This window comes from Corvus moneduloides, chromosome 2 (genome assembly GCF_009650955.1).
Source record: "Corvus moneduloides isolate bCorMon1 chromosome 2, bCorMon1.pri, whole genome shotgun sequence".
In the NCBI taxonomy this organism is placed as follows: Eukaryota; Metazoa; Chordata; class Aves; order Passeriformes; family Corvidae; genus Corvus; species Corvus moneduloides.
Genome location: NC_045477.1, coordinates 108,211,383 through 108,233,098, shown reverse-complemented (window position 1 = coordinate 108,233,098; position 21,716 = coordinate 108,211,383). Strand labels below are relative to the sequence as shown.

Below are 21,716 nucleotides of genomic sequence, written 5' to 3'. Positions count from 1 at the left end.
GCACACTTGGCATGGAAATTGGTGTTTTAGTCCCTGACCACCTAGTATAAGGCACAGCAGAGGGTTTTGAATAAAGGGCTAGGGTGAAAGGGAAGAGAGAAAGAGAGACATGAATTAAAAAGGGTCAAAGAGGAGGAAAGAAAGAGAGATCACCCATCCTGGCTCCAGTGTCAATCCAGCTGGGGTTTCCATGGTCCTGGGATGCATATGCAGAGCAAGCACCCTGGAATTTTTTGGGGTACCTTTTTATAGATAAGTTTTCCCCACCCTGGAGATCAGTTTCTCACTTTCTATGCAGATTAGTTACATGCAGTCTGTTCTTGTAGATCTTTCTGGAAAAGGGTTGGAGGTCTTTGGGGGTATTGGGTGGTCTTGATTCCCCCTTACAGTCCACACCTGCTTCTCAGCCTCATTTCTGTGCTTGCACTGTATGGGGCTGTGCTTGCCAGTGGTGCTTACTGTGACCTTGCTGCTTTGATGATAATGTGAATGAGACAGAGAACTTAATTTTCTTTGCTGTGTGTAGGACTTATACTAAGCAAGGCTTAATACTTTGAAAGACTCACTTGTAAACAAGAAAGGGATTGTATGCAGTATTGTCAGGTGACACCTGCTGACTCTCAAACTACAGACTCCATAACCTTCTCCAGGATAAATTTATCCCTAGGTAGCTGGTTCAGGCCATTCAAACTTGTCATACTGGCAATATAGATATTATTTTTCAATTTACAAAAGCGCTGATGTTGGATTGTGCACCAATGTTAGTGTAAATAAGATGTACTTATTGGAGGCTTTTGCATAGATCCTGCCCACATTATGTATTATGTTCATCAAAGAGATTGCAACTAAATCAGCTTTTGTTGGCTTGTTTTTGTTTTAGTTTGTGTGTTTGAAAGTCTCCTTCCAACTTTCATGATAAAGTAATATATCTCCTCTTTACATCATGCTGGTGTTTCTTCTCTGTGTGATTTTATTATCCCAGATGCTGTCTTCTTTATGATACAAAGTACCACATCTGTCAGGGTCACTAATGGGGTAAAGAAATCCTCCAGTTTTCTTATGTTGGTAAAACTGCCTCACGATCCTGATAATAAACGTATTGATCCATAGCCCTACAGTCTGAGGTGGGGCAGGGTGGAATATTTCTAAGTAGTTATTGAAAAATATGGAAACATTTGATGTTTACCTCACTCTGAGGAAATGGTACTTTTTATTAGAAATATAGCCATGTTTCATAAGAAATATCTAACAGTCTTTCTTCCCCTATGTTTCTTTTATTTCTTTAGTGCCTATTATAAAGAAACACTGCTAAATGACATTAGAAAAGCTAGAGAGAAGTACCAAGGAGATGAACTGGCGAAGGAGCTGGCCAGGATTAAGCTTCGTATGGATAATACTGAAGTGCTGACTTCTGACATTGTCATAAACCTGCTTCTTTCTTACAGAGATATTCAGGTATGTGCTTGAAGACTAAAGTGGATTATTTTACTATGCAATTTTGGCTCTTGTTTGTTCTCCTGTACTTCGTTGTTTGTTAAGCAGTGATTCAAAGCTAACACTAAATGGGTACAATTGTTACATTGTTTAAGAGTTTGACTTGTCTGTTGGGCAGTTTAAGGGGATAGAGACTCTTACTCCTTTTGCCTGTGAACAAGAGACACAGATTAGGTGACTTCCCGAGGTCTCTCCCTTTGTTTTTAGTAATTTTTAACTTTCTTAAAAAGAAAAAAGGTGAAAATCCCCACTGAATCAAGATGCTTGCCATGCCCTCCCCTACTTTTCATCCCTCCCCCCATAAAGTTAGATATGTTTAGAAATGAAGAAAATGTATTTGTTATGACCATTGTATTGGCTAGAGATGCCCAAATCGAGAGCTATAATTCAACAAAACATTAATTTTATTTTAGAATATAACTGCACCTTTTTTCTTGGTTTTATTTTTTAAAGTAAGTTCTGCTTTTGCTAAAACACAGCCTGTGTGCTGTCTTTCCAAATTGACAGTCTTTGTGTTTAACATCCATTTTCAAATATAAGTCCAACCATTCTATAGAACTTTTTTTCCCATCAGGAGCTAAGTTGGTTATTTCTTGTGTATAAATGGGTTGTGAGAGCAATGGGTGACCACATCATCCTTCATTGCCCAACTTTCCATTATGAAATGCATATTTTCCTGCAGCACTTCATCCAACTTCATTCATCCAACGTCTGCTCTGGTGATCGTGAAAGGTGTCCCTTGAGAAATGTACTCATCTCAAAACATGAGTAACATGAGATGAAGTAACGTGAAGCCTTTTGAGATGTCAGTAAACTGGCCTCTTCGACCCTGTAGATGTGGGTTACCCATGAGAAACCAAAATGAATGTACAAGTGGCTGATGTACTTCAGAGGCAGCTCTGCTCAAGTCCACGGTGACCTGGTGAAGTGTCATTTGTCAGAAGACCTTAATAAGGCCTGAAAGAGCCAGACTCATCACCTCTTCTTCTGGTGCTGGGAGTGTTAGTGATCAAACTGGCTACAGGGATTCAGTAGTTTAGGCATTGTGGTGAGGAAGAGGCAAGCACTGACATGGATAGACAAAATCCCTGTTTATTCCTATGTACCCTTCGTGGATGTTTCTCTGACTCTTTTAGGAACAGTCACCAGAGAAACTGTCTAGTGATTGTGATACATTTTAGTTCAGTGATGCTTTCTTCTGCTTTTAGTTTATTCTACTTCAATCTTTTTTATCTTTTTATAATTTTGTCCCAGGATTATGATGCTATGGTGAAGCTGGTAGAAACACTAGAAATGCTTCCTACCTGTGATCTGGCTGATCAACACAATATTAAGTTTCATTATGCTTTTGCATTGAATCGGTAAGGATGATTGATTGAAGTTCTTTCATTTTATTGCTGTTCCATATTGGCTTATATATAAATTTATAGTGCAGATAATATCAAATTCCCTTCCCTTTCTGCAGACATTAATATTCATCACAGTCATGTCTCCTTAATCCCATACTTACTGTGCACCAGGACAGTTTGTAACTTTTGAAATTGTTGTTTTCCTACAACCATCACTTTGTCAACAATCAGGAGAGAGTGGATCTGTTCCAAAGGCCACCTGACTAACTGCAAAAGACTCCAGTGATACCAAAGGGTTCTTGGTCAGTCAGAGATTATTTATTCTGAGTCACTGATTATTCTGAATGACTTGAAAAGTTTAGTGTGATAGAGTTATGAGTGACTTACTAAAGTAATAGGTAATAAGCACTGCTTGATCCATGAATACACATTCATGGTAGAGTTTCCTTGAAGGACTGCAAGGTCATCAGGACCTACAGGGACGTCACTGCTTTAGGAAACACTGAAGTATTATTGAACTCTCCTAGTTAGGTACAGATTTTTGTAGTACCTATGTATAGTAATTACTCAATTTCTAAAGAAATTACATTAAGATTATGTCAGAGAAAATAGATCCTATGCAAATGAAATCATATGTAATAATAAAAGTAATTTGCCAGATGCAATCCACATACTATTAAAGATTGTGACCTGCAAGCTAACTTAAAATTAGCGTTGGACAACATCAGGATGGCATAAATCAAAGGGAATAAGAACTTAATAATAGATCTAGAAAACCAGTTCCTATGTCATTTTATGGAAAATGGTAATAAATCTGGTCCTATCTGACAGTTTCATCAGACATAAGAGTAAACACTAAACTATTGCTCAGAAAATTACTGCATATGGATTTAGCCTTATTTTTCAGAATTTAAAAAAAATATTTCAGGAATTTGACTCAAAATGTTTAAATTTGCTGGTAAGAATAATGCTAGGATCATGCCTTGTCCTTAGGTAATGTCTTCACATAATCAGTTTTAAAACTTTTTCATTTAGATGTACATAACAAAATTGGCAAGCTCCTTTACTCTCTTGGTCTTCAAATTCTTTGTATTTTGAGCAGCATGTGAAACCCATGCCATTAAATCTTCTGTTTTGACAATGCCAATAGCACCCTGGTAAGACAAGATAGAATTAATTGCTCATGCACATGCTCTCCCTGTCAACAGCTTTCATTAAATTGATTATTAGCCCAAACCAGCATGACTCTCCTTGTTTTCTTCTGGGAACAATTTAGACATTTCTGTAGAAAAGTTTTTTCAGAAATAAATGGCTGTTTTTTCATTGGTAAGAATGCAGAATGTAGCTTCTACAGGTGTTTTTGCCTTCTTCAAACAAAATGATGGACAAAACTCAAAAGCTGAGACTTAAATATTTTTTGAGCAAGTACACTTAGTTCAAAATGACCCCTAAAATGTTTCATTTAGCATCTTACTTCCATGAAATTTTTTAATCCCTAATTTAGTCTGTTTTAAAACCAAATTATTTTTAGTGAGTTCTATCAGAACCTGTCTTTAAAAATAAAGAACTATGTTTTCACTTCATATTCTATTAATTTCAGGATACAGAACAGTATTAATGTCGCTCAGTACAGCTGATTGAGCCCGCCAGGAAAAAAATACATCATATGCAGAACAGAATTAGCAGCTGTAAGAATATCTGACCCTGAAGAATATTAATATGTGCTTAATTTCATTTAAAAGTATACTAGAACTGTGATCCAGAGAGAGTAATTAGTTTATTTCCTCTTGGACTCTCTAACTGAGTTCTCTTGGCCATTAATCTCACTCCATTGTCAAGTCAGTTATTCTGCTGCTGCAGAGCCAGTGCTGTGGCAGAAGGGCTGCAGGGTTGTTTCTGGGCACCTCAGGGCTCTGCTGGTTCTGCAGGTGGACACAAGCCCAGTGTGAAGTACAGTTGTGTGTAGGACCAGGTAAACAAGTAATGCTAAGGCAAGGGACCAGGAGTGTTTTACTTTAGACACTGCAGCATTCCAGCCTAGCTGCATGTCCTCTGCCTCGGAGCCAGCCTGGGTCTGACCTGGCTTGGATCATGAGCAAAGCAAGCCTGGGCCTGGCTGGTGGGTGCTGTGCAGACAGGTACTAAGGCACTTACTGTCATACGTAGGGCAGGCAGACACTTCCATGCTGATTTCTGGAACCCTGATTCATATGGCAGGTGTTTAAGCACAGCCCCTCTCCTAGATTGCTGTCTTCCTCTCTGGTTGCCGTTTCAGAGCTGAATTGAGAGCATCTTGGATTTGTTATCTCTAATGTCTATTATCAGAAGCTAACAATGAGTGTTTGCAATGACAGGCTTATGCTTGTTTCCAAGCCTGGGCAATCTGAATATATCACTCTCCCAGGTGCTTGTTTAGAAGTCCTAGGGAGAAAAAGGCTGTTGCTTTTCCAGTGTCTTAAGCTAAGTAATTTGGCTGTAACACAGGAACAGAGCAGAGTGCTGTCTTCTGTACAGACACGGGCTGGTTTAAGACACTGTTGCCTCCTAGCTGGTTGTATCTTAATTTAAACCTCTTTAGGTGTAAGTTCAGTCCAAATGTGCAACATGAATATTTTCAATATTTGTATTCACAGCTGTGGTGTGAAGATGCTGTGCAATTGAGGGCTGGTGTTCCAGATGTTGATGTTCCAGATTGTTTGTTTCAGTCCATGGGTGCACCTTGCCTGGGAGGCAGGCACTGTGTAAGGACAATTTTCTAATTGGTCTTATTTACTAGGGCTGGAGTTACCAAGTTCTGGAAGATTGCAAAGAAGCCCAAGAGTATGCCAGATTCTGTTCAAAACAGAGTAGACTTTAAAACCAAACCCAGTCCTGGCATGAGGCCAGAACTGTTAATATTTCATTCTATTTCCAGGGCACTTCTATCTTCCTTTATATTAAAGATGAGGACAGCTGCAGTCACTATTATTTAACTCAGCATGCTGTGTTTTAACAAGCAACATATTCCTGTACCATAATAAAAGAAGGCAATTAACAAGTGAAGGGTGTAATAGGGTGCAAGTAGAAAATCACTAGTAATTGGGAATAATAGTGGCTACAGAAAATTGTTCCCATTGATAAACACTGGGGTATTAAAAATGTTCTGTTCTGTGATTACTCAAATTTAGTAAAAAACATGTGGGCCTCCTCATTTTATATGCCTGGTTTTCATGAAGTACCTGAAGTGTATATGAGGGAGGCGAAAAAGCTAGTTTTTTTCTTTGTCATATCTGTCTGGAGGCTTGCAAATTTACTTCTTTTCAAAGCCTAATTTAGGGTCTTGTTTTCCTCATTCACTGTTTCAAATATTGAAGGTTCTACGATAAAATTACATCCTCAGTAAAATGTGTCTTAACTCAGTGTCTTGGTTTGAAAGACAGGTGTCTGCTAAGGAAGGCAGGAGCCCCCCTTGGAATGGCTGATGCAACCCCCTTCCCTCCGAGTTATTATAATTTTGAAATCAAGGGCTTTTAGGCAAAGATATGGGAAATAGGAATAACAGTTCTTTGCTATTATATATCTATATGTGTATAACCAGTCAAACAAGCAGCAATAACTCTGGCAGTAACAGCGAACAATCACAAACCCAGTGCCGGCCTTCTCGGCTGTCAGGCCCTTTCCCCTCGGGTGCAGTTCCGCTCGCAGCCGGCAGGGGCGCTGGTGGCTCCCGGTGAGCAGGGCAGGTGCGATGGTTCCCCCGCGGCTGCAGGGGGCGCTCCGGAGCGAGCTCGGGGAGCACGCGGCACCGGTGCCCGGGGATCCCGGGAAGGGATGGGACAAAGGCTTCACAAACCCCTGGGCAGCCGATCCCGGTGTCCGGCCGGAGCCTCGGGAACAGCAGGCTGGAACGGCAGGGACGAGCACAAATCCCGGGTGGCAGACGAGATGTATCCAAACGGGGAACCCCCCGGAGGTCTGGGCAGGCAGGGTGAGCACGGCTACAGCGCAGCGAAGGCTCGAAGCAGCGGCGGGGCAGGGCGGCCACAGCCCGGCTCCCAGCGGGGCAGGGAAGGCGGGCTTGGGATCCCGGGGTTTCTGCAGCAGAAGGAAAAAAAAAAAAGCAGCCGAAGAAAGCAGCCTCCCTCTCTGTCCAAGTGCTGGAGACCGACTGCCCACACACCCAGATGAAACAAAAGAGTAGCCAGATGCGCCCCACTCCGTAGCCAGCTCTTTTGTTTTTCTTATATACCCAGCCATTTGTCCCCCTAGCAGCAAGTATGGGGAAAATTCCTTTAACAGAAAAAAAAACAAAAACAGGAGAGCTCTTAAAACCCCAACACTCAGAGATTAGTTTCTGGTTTTAAATGAGAATGCAAGTGCAATAACTCTAACTCTAAAACGAGTTGTCATATTTCTTAATAGTTAAGAATTTTTAAAAATGTGTTTGCTGTAGATTTCTATACAGTTAGTAGTAGTTCAGGTCATCTGCTATGGAGTCATTAAGACATGAAATAAAAAGGAAACCAAAGCTGGATTCCCTTGAAAAAAATACTTTTCATTAATACAAGAGTTTTTTGTCAAATATAGTTTTCCCCATCTAGATAGATGGAAACAAACCATACAGGGGAAGATGTGAACAAAAAGCTGAAAAAAAAGAAGATTACACCACTTGTTGTTACCTACAGAGTGAGCTGATTCTTGTTCCCGTGAAATCCATGCTTTTCCTGTTAACTTTGTTGGACAAAGGCCTGGTTCACTGAGTGTAGTTCTAGCTCTGTAACCATGCCAATTCTTTAAAGTTGGTAAAACCAGCCTGTGAAACAGGAAGAATTTTTGGTTTAGAAATATTTAAGACTAAGCCTCCTTATAAAGACTGGAGTGTAGAGAAGGATTCACTGTCAAGAGGATGGATTTGGAGGGCAAGAGAGGAGCTATGATATCAAAGAGAAAAGGAAAAAAAAAATAAAGAACTTCTTTCTTTACTGTGTGTTCAGGTATTATTCCAGGTGAGAGGCTGAGATATGAGTTTGTTGCCCTACAGAGTAATTCAGAGAGGTAGAGGAGGAGTGGAAAGTTGGATAAGTCAGGGAGACAGATACAAGAGGCTTGTGTACACCAGGAAGTGAGAAGACTGCTTCTGTGATTGAGGAAACATGGCAGAATCAGCAGACAGATAAATCAAGTGGCAAAACTGCAGTGAGCAAGCTAGCAAATTGGCAAGTGAATCAGCCAGCAGTTTCTGGAGGATACAAGCTGTCAGGCAAAACTAAACTGGCAGCAGAACACTGGCACTAATTTAGAGGCGGTGATTAGAGGCTATAAAACTGGCCTGCAGGACAACTTCTGTTTTAGGAAAAAGAATTGCTATGTAGCCATTTCTGTCTGAAAAACCTTAGTTTATTGAAGATTTCTTCATACGGAAATGATAATGTATCAGTGATCATTCCATCGATTTGATTTTTTTCCCTAATCCTAATAGTTTAGTTTCCTTTTTAAAATAAAGCTTAAAACTGTACACAGTACTGAAGATTAGCGTGCCAGGTATTTTTAAAAGATAGAATGATTTTTTGGTTTTAAGTTTTACTCCTTTTTTATTTCCTTTTATTCCTAGCATTGTGCTTGGGGGGAATTTGGCAGTGTTTTATTGAGCACTAGGATATTTTCATAATTGCCCTAGTTTTTGTAAGTAACTTGCACATCTCTTAACTGGTAGCAGCTTCTGCTGCTATTGTGTTCAGATAATGTGGATTGATTTTCTCTGTTTGGTTTCTGTGCAAGTTTTCACAAGGTAAGGTTTACAGTAAGAGGATTAAAATGTGTTAACAAAGAAACCAGTATGGAAAAAAGTTTTATGAAATGCTTTTTAAGGCCTGTGGGGTTTTTTTAGTATAATTTCTAAATAAATTGTAGTAGTACTCTTTTTTCTTACCTCATTGACCATTAAAACTGTGTTTTGAAAGAATTTTCAGATCGTGATTAGTGATTCTAAAAACTGTGCCCCCTAAATCCAGAAAAAATATGAAGAGTAGCTCATATTTTCACTGGATGTCTCTGCAAACTTCTTTAAGGTAGAACGTATCTTTTCCCAAATGTGGAGAGTTTAACAGATTGTGTGTTAAAGAGCACCACTGAAAAATGCCTATTTCAAAATTCTGTTTCATTCCTAAAGTTGACTTGTTTGTGTGATACCATGAGGGACATTTGTATTTCAGTGCAAGATGGCCTGTAACCCACCAAGGAGCAGTAAAATGAACTGGTAGGGTCCTTTCCATAGCAGCCTATAGGGATTCTGCGCTGGCTTATAAAGCTTCATATTCAGGGGATACACTTTGCAAATCTCACCTGGTGCACCAAGTTAATCCATAAAGAGAGCATTTTCTGCCTTCCTTCTCATGCCTGTGCATCATCATATACAGTGTTTCAGCCTTCCCTATTCAGAGAGGCTGTGGCATCTCCATCCTTGGAGGTTTAATAGATTCAGCTTTTCAGACACAGCCAAGGCTGCCATGGTCTACGGCTGGGAGATGGACCTGCTCTGAGATGGAGATTCTATTTGACCTCCAGCAGTCCTTTATGACATTTTTTTTTGTGATTTGTTCTAGTGTGGCTTTAAATGGGGGCTGGGGAGCATTAGGAAGCTAATATAGTTGAGATTGGTTAAAAGAAAGTAGAAGTCAGTGCTAAGCCTTAAGGGTTTAAAGTAATCTCTTCTACTCTGTTGATAACATCACAGACCTCTTTCAAGGCACCTTGAAACAAATTATGAGCTGTCAGGCATGCTGACCTGACAAAGTGTGGGGTCTGAAATAAGAAATGAAAATCTGTCTTGGTCAAGCGTAACAGGTTCTGCATATTTTCTAGCAGTATATTTTCATACTGACTTCAGACAACTTGCTTGTAGCCTATGTCATCTTTCAGGTTGTTTGGGTTTTTTTCTTGGTTTTCTTTCTCTTTTTGGGATGTAGAAGCTGGTAACTTCCAAAATTTGTAAATTATTGTAATTGGTGTGTTGGTTTTGTATTACCCAATGGGCATTGAACTCTGCTGCAGTGAAAAACAGGGTCTAATATAAAGATACCAAAACTGGTTTTTGTTTAATAATATCCTGTTAGATGAGTTTATACTTGTCATGTGCTAAATTTTGTTGAATTTAATTCTTTTTAACAATATGTTTTCCATTAAAAGAGAGAGATATCTTCCATTTTAAGTCCTCTAGTACAGTGTTTATTTAGGGCTTGGTCCTTTGAAATGCTCTCCTACTGTTGTATTTGGTGTATACAGGTTCATCCTTTGATGACCAGAAATGTTAATCTGCACAGTGTCCCATTTTAAGCAGTGCTTTGCTTTGTTCATTGTATTTTTTTCTTTAGTTATGCTTTTTTCAATCAGTACATAACACCTCTTTATATTGACATTAATAATTAACCTGTTTTCACATAAGGCAGACTTGAGTCAAGTCTGGGAAAGCAGTGATTTTTAGATTTTCTGTTTCCATGCTGAAGTGCTCTGCATTAAGTTGTAGTTGTGCATTTCTTGTGTTTTCAGGAAGAGCTCAGAACACATGCCAGCTTCTGTGATCACAATATACAAAACCAGGGAGCTGCTGGACTTTAATTTTAGGGCCACTTTTGTTCTAAGCTCTGTTTATTCAATTTTCTCTGTGTTAATATTAACAACAGTGAAACTTGGGTATTCTTAGTGAAAGAATCCGGTTTGTTCAGAAGAGGTTTGTTGGTTAGACCATGCTGATCTGTGCAGTGGATTTACCCCCACAGTTTTTACCCCCTGTTTATTTAGTGTAAAACTGAAAGAAGATATTAACTTTCTCCCTATGTGCTCATTAGAGACAACCAGTATTTATTTCAGAGCAATTAATCTGAAGAAAAAATTCTTTAAAAATATTCAAGTGCTTGCTGTAAAAGTTTATGCTGTGCCAGTGACATCAAAGGCAGGATAAAGCCTGCACAACCAGCTACAAATCTGTTTAATCTTATTAGATGTTTTCCGTCACCTAACATGCGCAGAAGCCTGAATTTTGCTACAGATATGTTGTTACTGGTCTTTATTGCATCAGCTGGTTACCTAAGGAACACAGCCACTTTACAGTAAATATTAATCCTTTTGGGGCATGCAAGTAATAAATTTACCAGAAACCATTATCTGCTACTGGTATTGCTGACAAAGTAGTCATAGTCCGTGTAGGCCTGCTCATGAACAGCTAGATAGGGATTGGAAAATTGTAAACAGTTCTAAAAATGGGTTGGTAAATATTTTAAATCTCTCTGGTGATGAAAAAAGTGTTGAAGAGGCTATTAAACTCTTAAGCTGTGTTTGCATTACTCTTGCAAATAGACATTCTTGTTTGTTCTAGGTGACTTTCTGCAGTAAATATTGAATTCTAAACTTAGAAAAACAACAAGGTAAACGGAGGCAAAAATTCTGATTGTTTAATAATATTAACGATGTTATTTAATCATTGATTTCTTACTAATACAATGGTTAAATATTTGTCAGAAGATGCTGTATGACAGCTGTTTATTTTCCAAATCTTTTTCTAATCTGAAGAATTTTAATTAAGAAATACAGTTCAATTTTGCCCTTTTATTCTCATTGTAGTTCAAAAGTTCCATATTGAGCTCTGTCATTCGTTTGGGTAAGATTGGATTGACCTGGCTTCTCCTGCAATTAGTTAGTATTTCCTGGTATTGTTTCTGGATCCTCGGAATTCAAGATTACAAATCTTGGACATAGCTGAATGATGTGTCACACTGAATGCTGAAAATGGCCATTTCTGTTAAGTGTTGTCAGGAATGAACACTAAACAAGCACTCTTTTGTCATTGCAGGATGTGCAGTCTGTCTGTGTATACAGGAAGGGATCAAGTTAGGTGGCAGATTTTTATCACAGAGTTCTGGGTTTGCATCCATTCCGATGAGGGCTACACAGAGACCAATGATAGGAGAGTAAATTTGGATTTTATCAGTCAACCAACAATCATGCATCAGTCTAAATAAAGTCAAGTGTGTGTATAGTAATGATGGATGGATTGTGGGATAGATGAGGGATACTGTTGTTCTCCCATTTTGCAGTTACTGTTTCAAGTCTGCACTAATTTATTTTATTCTCTGTATTTGATTTCAGAAGAAATAATGCAGGTGACAGAGAGAAGGCACTACACGTTATGCTTCAAGTACTGCAGACATGTGATCACCCTGCTCCAGACATGTTTTGCTTATGTGGAAGGATCTACAAGGATATGTTTCTTGATTCTGACTGTAAAGATACCAACAGTCGAGATCATTCCATTGAATGGTAACAGAAAAAAAACACCAAAAAAATCTGTTTAAAAACATTTTCAGACTTCTTGCTTCTGGATATGAAAAGCAGGGCTGTAATAATTAGATCAGTTCTACTTACCTCTGTTTTTCAGGGTCCTGTTTGAATAAGTTGTTTACTGAGCATCAGATCTTTGTATATGTATTTCCTTGCTTCTCTTTATAAATTCCTCTGGAAATAGAATCATGCACATTATTGGGAGGGATGTTGATTAACCGGTGTCTTTGTAGAGTAAATATATAATTAATGTGTCTCAAGGCCAAAATGAAATACAAGTGAGATCATGGACTTATGTTGGTCCTCTGTGCAAGGATGGTTTCCATGCTGGATCCCCAGGAAATGCAATGATCTACTGTGTATAAGGAAAAACAGTGATAAACTGTGTCATAAATTTTCTTAAAACATTAAGGCATAGCATGCATATGCACGCAGGCTCTCACTGACATACTGTTCACATAGGTATGTTTGTATAATCGTATAAATTACATCTGAGTACAATAATTTTAGCACTGTGGGTTTGTACTGTAATTGTGAAATATTCTCCCCCACTACCTCTCTTCCCTCCCAGAACATGGATGCAGTGAACTTGAAAGCTTCCAGGTGGATCTCTTGATCCATCAGCTAGTGGCAGGCATTCAGCCTGTGTCAGCTGTGTCTCAGTTACCTTAATGAATATGGAGCTTTAAAACAAAGGGTTTGGGATCATTGGTGTCAACTAGCCATATAATCCTTACAGTAAATCAATAGCTTAAAATACCTACCAAAACTTTGCACTATTTCAGTTCTTCTAAACAATGATGTGAGTTTGTGAGTCTTGATTCTTCTCTGCAGGTATCGCAAAGGATTTGAACTCCAGCCAACTCTGTATTCTGGAATTAACCTTGCAGTTTTGCTGCTTGTTGCAGGACAACAGTTTGAAAGCTCTATGGAACTGAGAAAAATAGGTAAATATCCACACACAGTGCCACAGACAAGTTTTCTGCCTGTCTCTCTATGAAGGAAACAAAATAGTGGCAGGTTGCATAGACAGAAAAGGTAGTTCAGGATTTTTAGTGGTGAATCTTGGATGGCACTCTAAAGCATAGGGATCTTGGAGGGATATTTTCCTTCTGGCTGCCTTGGAGAGCTTTCTGGTAACCTGGCCCATCTAAAGGGCCCCAGAGATGGGAGAACAACAAAGGACCAACTTCAGCACCATCTATAAACTGCTTTTACTGCACCACAGAGATTATCCCATTGTAGAGCCAACAGGGCACAAAGACAGGAAGAGGCATTGTGGCCCAGCTCTCCTGAGGAATGCCAGGGATGGATCCAAAGGGTTTCTGTTGTCACTGAGTTGAGAGATACACAAGAAGTATTGCCTGAAAGGATCTACCAGGACTGTTACTAGTTGCCTACCTAGAGTCAGTCACATCTTCCATGTACATGCTAACTGAAACACATCACTTTACATTTACAAAAAAATCCCATGATAGAAACAGATATGTAGGACTTCCTAGGAAGATGATAGTTGAACATTGTATTTGGAATCTGATCTTGTCTGAAATGCGTATTTGAGCCTTAAACTTTACAAATGCAAAGGTGGCTTTAAATTATTCCCCTGACCCTGCTCTGAAGTGGACTTGTGTGAATCTCTAGCCATGGATCTCTTGCAGTGGATGCAAATGAGAACACAGATTTGTGCATCTTGCACTAAAATCAGGAGGCAGATAGCCCAGACAGGAAGCAGAAGAGGTTTTTCAGCACTGTGTAGTAGGAGTTCTGACTTCTTAAACTGTACTGGGGATGTGATATGCAGATCCTGCCTCTGTGTTGTGCAATGTTGTTTTCTGGGGAAAACTCACTCCACTTTATTTTCATCAGTAATGCTTAATCAAGTCTTAAATTAGTCTTTCACTGATAGTCTTATCAGTAAAAAACACAAAAGAGTGTTTTACTGATGGAAAATCGTGGTTTCTAATTGAAATTTTACAGGTGTACGGTTAAACAGTTTATTGGGAAGAAAAGGAAGCCTAGAAAAAATGAACAATTACTGGGATGTGGGACAGTTCTTCAGTGTGAGCATGCTGGCTAATGATGTTGGTAAAGCTGTACAAGCAGCAGAGAAGCTTTTTAAACTGAAACCTCCAGTGTGGTATGTGGTAGAAAGCTGTAGCTCAAGTGCTAAACTATGGGGAAATACATGAATTTAAAAAATCATGCAGTTACATGGATAACTTAACTGGGTTTTTCCATCTTAGATTGTTTGCAACTCTGACTTTAAATTCTGTTCTTTTATTATGGGAAGGAAGGGGGCAGGTGAGAAATTAGGATATCCAACATTGTCAGGTTTATATCCCATTGAAGCACATATTTTATAATTTTATATTTTATATTATAATTTTATATTTTATAAGAAAGAATTTGGAAATTAGTAATTATTCCTTGTGAAGCAATTGTGAAAAGATTGTGAAACCATTGTTTTCAGAGTTTAGCTAGCTGCTGCTTCCCTCCCCCACCATCTTCTAGCTCATCATATCCTGTCTAATCCCCATGTAACTACTCATGTAACTCTATCCATTTGCAAAAAGCTATTGTTCATGAACATCCATGTGAGCTTATGACTTAAGGCTTTGTCTAAACTTGCTATTCTTTCCAGAAATCTGTAAAAGTAAACACTACCATTTCCATTATGGTAGGTTTTAAAACACATTTCATTTTGGATGTCTAAATCAGTTAAGTGCTTTTAGAATCTGGTCAAATTTTGTTTTCTCTCTGTTAACTCACTAATTCAATACATTCTAGGTACTTGAAATCATTAGTTCAGAATCTGATGTTAATTCAGCGTTTCAAGAAACTCACCATAGAACATTCTCTTAAACAAGAAAGATTGACTTTCTGGCTAGATATAATTTTTGAGGCAACAAAAGAAACAACGAATGGACTGAGATTTCCAGTAAGATGTTATGTCCAAACAAGTTTTTTATGTTTTATGTTTCTGGATAGGATATTACAAGAATTGGAAGACTCTAAACACAATACTTAAAAGCTTAACTGCCTGTTATTTCATTGCATGAAACAAACACCTGTACTCTCTTAATCTTTATGCTATAAAAAACTTAACCCACCACCTTAAAAGCATTCTAAGAAATCCTTGTAAGTCTCCTATACCAAATTGTGATAATGCTATTCTGTTGTTCATAAGAACACAGACTTTTCCTGCCTTGTCTTGCCCTCCTGTCTCCCTTGAAAACTTTTTAAGCCTTACTTCAAAATTACCTTTTGTCTATGTCAGAGCATCTGAAGATACTGTAGTGTATTAGCTGCTTGTTTACTAAGGAAAAATGCTCTCTGTCTTCAGGTTTTGGTGATAGAACCAACTAAAGTCTACCAGCCTGCATATGTTTCAATCAACAGTGAAGCAGATGAGAGCTCTCTGTCTTTGTGGCATGTCTCTCCCCCTGAAATGGTAAAACTCTCAGCAGATGTGTTAAATGTACTCTTATTCATTGTGCATAAAGTAATTTTTTACATGTAGATTTTGGAACACTTTACAAGAATTTAAAATTTGCTGCATTTCTGTGGAGCTCAAGCCTCCGTATCTCTTTTGTGCAGATACAAAAGTTGACATTTTACAGAGAAAGTGAAAGGAGTGACTGTGATTAGAACTCGAGTGATTTTTGATGTCATTTAGATTTAACTTATCTTGACAGTGTCTCTAAGAAGTGCATGGGTTATTTTGTCTGCTCATAATATTTCTCTTTAGAAGTCTGTGATTTTTGTTAAGATGCAGGTCAAAGATTAAAAGATAAATCCCAGTATTGGATTCAATGTTTTAGACATTTTAATCTTACAATTATAATATTAGAAACTAGAAAAAATGGCAGCCTATGATAAGTAAGTGTAAAGAACTAAAATATTTGGTGTCTTGGATTATTGGATAAGGCATAGGGGATTAAGAAAGGAGCCTACTCACAGTTATGGACAGTGTTAGCACTTAAAAGCGAGAAATAATTTCAGTTTCACATTGAAAGACTTGAAATCTGCAATGTATTTTGCCACACTTTCTAATATTAGAACAACATAGATGGAGAATAGACTAAGAATGTAGAGAGGCAAATTGTGGAAAAGAAGCATGTTGGAGCAGGGCAAGACCACATAATTACCTGGATCTGTGAACAATTTTTCCTATACATTGTTCTACTTCACTGTTTCAAGTGAATGTGTCTGACACAACTTCGCTTTATGGAAAAAAATTTTGATGCATATCTGACACTGCTAAATAGGATTGAGCTATTAGCTATAATTAGATTTATGGAGGGCTACAGTCCTAGACACAGGCAGTCCTTCCTCTGTTTTCCCTCCAGTGTATTCCCTGGGCCAAAGCTGTTGGCTCAAAACCTCTTAGGGAGATGAGTGAATTTGCCTTTCCCTTTGAGCCTAGATAAGAGTAGGGCATAGTCTGCTCTATGTTTAATGTGAAATATAGATGTATTGCATCAAAACATAGCTTTGGTAAATTGTGCTGCACAATTTATTCTTCAAGTTTAATTTTACATGAGGAAATGCAGCCTTTGCTTCCACCCTGTGCCATTTATAATCATTTTTTCTCAAGTGAGTAAAATAGCAATGTATGTACAAGTTCTTTACCCATGTATCAATTTTATTTAAAAATATGGGGGGAAGAAAGAAAGAAAAAGAGACATGTTGGAAAAGCTTTATTTTGCTTACCATGCTGTGACTTTGTTTTCAATATTAAATCAAGGTTAAACTGTGGTTGATTGTATCTCTTTGTTCTTTACAGAAACAGATTCATGAATGGAATTTTACAGCTTCTTCCATTAGGGGAATAAGGTTGGTATGTCAGTAAACAGTTCCGTGTCTTTTTGTGTATGTTTTATATTTTCCTTAAGTGGGAAATCTGGATTCTACCTTAAATCTCTCAATTGCCTGTTACAAAAGCTTGTTCTGTCCAACCTGCCTTGAAATGTCACAGAAGAGTTTGCCTTTCCTTGCATGGGCAGAACTGTACATTTCTCATAGGAACACTCAGATCTAAGAGGGGTTTTGGGTGTCCATATTCTCTGGTAGACTTCCGTGTTTTCAATTATGTAACTGATTTTTGTATGTTTTTCTAAATGTTTCATTGAAGTTATTGCCATCTCTACGTTTAAAAACACGGAGGGCAGAAGGAAAGAAGAGCCCTCAGCTCTTCTTGCTTCCTTCTGTAAGTGAGAGAAGAGTTTGTTTTCCTTTAAGAAAAGGAAACCGCGGTATCTGTTCTGTTTGGAATTCAGAAATGCTTCTGATATGAGTTTATTTTAAAACCTGCTAGCTAAAACTTCGATTATTAGAGAAATGATAAATGAGGCATAAATGTAGTTTTTGCTGAGGACATAAAAGCATTCTTTCTCAAGGACTAGCCTTTAAATAGTTAAGACAGTTCCATTTTGTGATGCTTAGATTAATGAAAACACTAGTCACAAGTAAATGGGTCAAAATATTAGTACCAAGCAAGATTAGAATATTATATAGAAAGAACAGGATTGTTCTGAGAACTGAAAGGATAGAAAGTATTCACATTTGTTGTTAACAATTGCAAAATGCATTACTACATTTAGAAGGTAGTGTATGTATGTTAAGTTGGCTGCTTTGCTGCCTGAAGGGTGAGAGACAGGAGAGGGAAAAAAAAAAAAGAAACCTATCTCCTCTCTATCTGAATTATGCAGGCTGCAGCTAAGAATCAGAGGAACTGTAAGTACAGGGAACACCTGGTGGACTTTCGTCTTCTCTCTGAGCTCCTGAGTCACTACACTGGTGGATCTGGCCTTTCTAGGCACATAAATGAGTGTCGTCTGGGGCCACCTGTGTGACTGCATAAACTTAGGTGCTTGACAAACCTTCTGATTCAAGTACAAGAATAAATTCAGATACCTAATGGGTTCTGTAGTTCAGAAAGGAGAGGGCTTCTAGGCTTTGATCTTGACTCAGATTGCCTGAAGTTTTAGATTCCAAGTTTGTCTCCCCTGAACTTGTATAATTTGCCTGACCAAATAAGCTCAGCAAAGAAGTATTTCTCTGAATAATGTGAGTGGTGGTTGAAATCCTAAAACTGTGGATTTGAGCATAGATTGTACCATAACTAAAGTATTTTCTTTTTAAAAAAAGCAGGTTTTGGTTTAACAGAATTTTATGTGGTATTTTATTCTACTACTCCAATGCAATGTGAATTACTGAAGTCTGTGAAACTGATTGAGCATAACTCAGCATAACGTTACTGTACCATATTAATTACCTTCAGTCAACACAATGCGCAGAAATTAATCTTTGAGAAAGATAACTTTAATCAAAAGGAAGCAAGCAATTAATTTCATTTGCTTTGATTTTTAATCACTGCTGAGGATTAAAAAGCTCAAAGGGGCAATCTTTTTTAAATTTAGTGGAGTTAGATGTTCGCTTTGTATGTGACAACTTAAAATTTCTATACTTTTGAAATTGCAGTAGTTAAAACTGCATATGTGAACATACACTCTCTCAAGACCCTTAAACTGTATTTATGCTAACCAGCTCATATACACCATACATGACACTGTTTATAATGCAGTATTGTTACTCAGACACTGTCTTGTCTATCCTATTTGCCCCTGGAAGAATCACCTTGCTTTGTCTCTTAGTTCTCATGTCAGATACATGGTCCTCTGACTTTTTGGACTAGAAATTGCTATACTAAATGAAACTAAAGAATTGCATAGTGTATTTTCACATATTTCTAAAAAATTCTTCAGGCAAAATTTGGATTTTTTTGAACATTTTCCACATTGTTCTTAATGATGCTTCAACAAGCAATACCAATTGGTCATGTAACGTGGCAACTTTACTGCAGTCTACTGTCATGTTATTTTAACTAACTGGCTCAGCAGAGGATAAGGAAAATAGAAGAGTTTGACTAAACAGATCAGGCAAGAATCTAAGAAATTTTATTAACTTAAGGCACAAAAAAACCCTAAATAAGCCTAACAACTTGGCATTATGTAGCAAAATACTGAAGTGCAAGTGTTTGGGATAAGAGATTAATTCCTAGATTTATTTTCATATTGATACTATGTTTTATGGCATTTCACTTTTAGGCTTCAGTGCATTTAGATGGGATATATATGGCACTGGCAAGACACAATATGCAATAAATAATCCGTTTTTCAGAGTTATTGCTGCAATTTGGAGTAAATATTGATCATCCCCAAACTTGTTTATCAGTATTAAGGCCATAAAAAGAATAGACTGGGAAGGATCTGCTACACTGTTGGTATTTCCCAGTTCAGTTTTATTGTAGGAGCAATGGGATTATAAAAACCTGAAGTACTTTTCAGTCTTTGAAGCAAGATTTTCTGGATAGCTAAATTAGTGTCAAAGTGATTAACTTTACATTGAGGTGTCATCAAATACCAAGGAGTCTGATGGAATTGTGTGGAAGTGGAGGTGAACAACAAACCAACCTCAGTATACTTCAGATAAACTAGTATTTTACTAAAGTAAGCAGTAGCTTATTTATCCAATTGGAAATAGGATTATAGAATATATAAAGAAACTGAAAACTCCTAGTTATAAGGAAAATATATATAATTGCATATTGCTTCTGATGTTATTAACTGTGAGAAATATGTTTCTTAAGTGTTCATAATTTAAAAAGACCCTCTTCGTTGCCCTATTTCTTCTAATAGTTATATCCAAAATAATATTTTCCTAATGTGAATTTTACAGCATTTCCAAGTTTGATGAACGATGTTGTTTTCTTTATGTCCATGACAACTATGATGACTTTCAAATATACTTTTCTACAGAAAACCAATGTAGTAGGTGAGTTCAGTTTGTGTGGGTGTTGCATGCCTCATCTATATCCTAAACAAAATTTTGTAAAGATTGAAAACCAGTATTTTTGCTTGAGAAACAGATTATTTATTTCTTCACTTACTTTTTCTTGATGAAGAAGCAATGTAAACTCAGTGATTTTTAAGGTGATGAGAGCACCCATTATAGTTCCTGTGTGATTCTGATTAGTTTATCTACAAATCATTATGTCTGAAAAAGGCTTAACCAGCTTAATATAACTTACAACTATTATCTCATTTTTCTTTATCTTGGCCATGTCACGTAAGGTACTACAGTGTTTCAGGTTCCCTTATGTGTCTGTTCAGTTTGATTTAAATAAGAGAATATAAGTGTAACAAGAAATTTTAACTTACATTGTGTCACAGATCCATGTTACTGATTGTACCTGTAGTCAAATATTTTGTGATGATCTGTTGTCTCTAAAAAGTAAGCAGGCTAACTGAATTTTAAGCCTAAATCTTTACAGACCAAATTCTGCCTTGTGACTGGTAGTTGCAAATACATCTTCTGAATGATGTAGGAGGGAGTTGTTAATACATGTTAGGTTTTGGAATATAATGGTATATTCACTGTTTCTTGTAATAATTACTATCTATGTATTACATGGAATAAACTCAGGTTAAAGAAAACTACGAGCTTTGCAGAGTGCATTGCATAAAAGGTAGGAAACACTAAAACTAATGTTACCTTCTCAGCCTTAATTTGGCAGTGCAATTTGTGTCATGAAACATGGTCACATTTTTAATGCCTTATTCAGTGCACTACAGCAGTCAATTCCAGGGATGTGTCTCTGTTATTTAATGAAAGAGATGTAGGAAATGAGATTATGAATATTTCCTAATGTTTTTAAATAATTGTTAACCATTTTTTATAGAATTTGGGAAAAAAAAGAGTGGCTCAGGCAGGGAACTATGGAAAAAAATGGTCTTGTACTTAAGTATCTCTGTCCCAGAGATCTAGAAATTAGTTAAAACTCTGTTCTTCTAACCACATTACTACTTTTGTACTTTTGGCTTTCTGAATACCTGACAAGAAGCTACACATCTGATTTTCTGAAATACTGAATAATCACACTTGCAGTGAAACAGGTACTGAAAAAATACTGAGTTGGATCTACCAAGATTTTACTATGCAACTACAGTAACAAGTAACTATTGGGTTCTGCTACAGCAAATAAAATAATTTTATAAATAATGAGGCTTTTCAGTGTGTGTTTGATGTTCTTCATCATTTAAAACGGGATAAATATGGAGAAAGCTAGTAATGAAAGAAACCTATGAACATGTTAGTCAGTTTATTAGCTTGAAAGCAAAACCCAGCTTGCAAAGAATCTGTTTAGTCTGCTTCCAAAAGGGTATGCTTCTTTGGTCTTGTGCTATTTATTTATTTTTTTAGATTCTGTGGTTTGGTGAAAGAAGTTTTGTCTGATGCAGTTGGCAGCACTTTGGAACTAGAAGGAGAAATAGATGGAGACACATTGGAGGTATGTCAAGGATAAAAGATCTAAGAACTCTGAAACTTGTTCTCAGTCTTCCCTGGACTTCAATATCAGTATGGTAAAAAGATAAATAGCATTTAAACTCCTTAATTGTATATGAAGTTTAAAGTCTTTCAAAATTATTTGTACATGAGGTTTGCATTCATTTGAAAAACCACACTTTTTTTATAAAGTGGGCTTGTTACTGCTGTAAA

At 37.4% G+C, this 21,716-nt stretch overlaps 1 protein-coding gene across 3 annotated transcripts in view; it reads left to right on the top strand.

The window, feature by feature from the left end:
• Positions 1–21,716, top strand: part of MAP3K15 (mitogen-activated protein kinase kinase kinase 15) — an 86,518-nt gene that overhangs the window by 41,874 nt on the left and 22,928 nt on the right. For 2 of the 3 annotated variants that reach the window (XM_032100763.1, XM_032100764.1), the window contains 10 exons: positions 1,287–1,455; positions 2,749–2,855; positions 11,964–12,134; positions 12,990–13,102; positions 14,133–14,292; positions 14,943–15,093; positions 15,499–15,606; positions 16,942–16,991; positions 19,896–19,991; positions 21,420–21,507. In XM_032100763.1, the coding sequence (XP_031956654.1) occupies positions 1,287–1,455; positions 2,749–2,855; positions 11,964–12,134; positions 12,990–13,102; positions 14,133–14,292; positions 14,943–15,093; positions 15,499–15,606; positions 16,942–16,991; positions 19,896–19,991; positions 21,420–21,507 (1,213 nt within the window). The remainder of the gene's footprint in view (positions 1–1,286; positions 1,456–2,748; positions 2,856–11,963; positions 12,135–12,989; positions 13,103–14,132; positions 14,293–14,942; positions 15,094–15,498; positions 15,607–16,941; positions 16,992–19,895; positions 19,992–21,419; positions 21,508–21,716) is intronic. The other variant, XM_032100765.1, reaches the window with a different exon arrangement.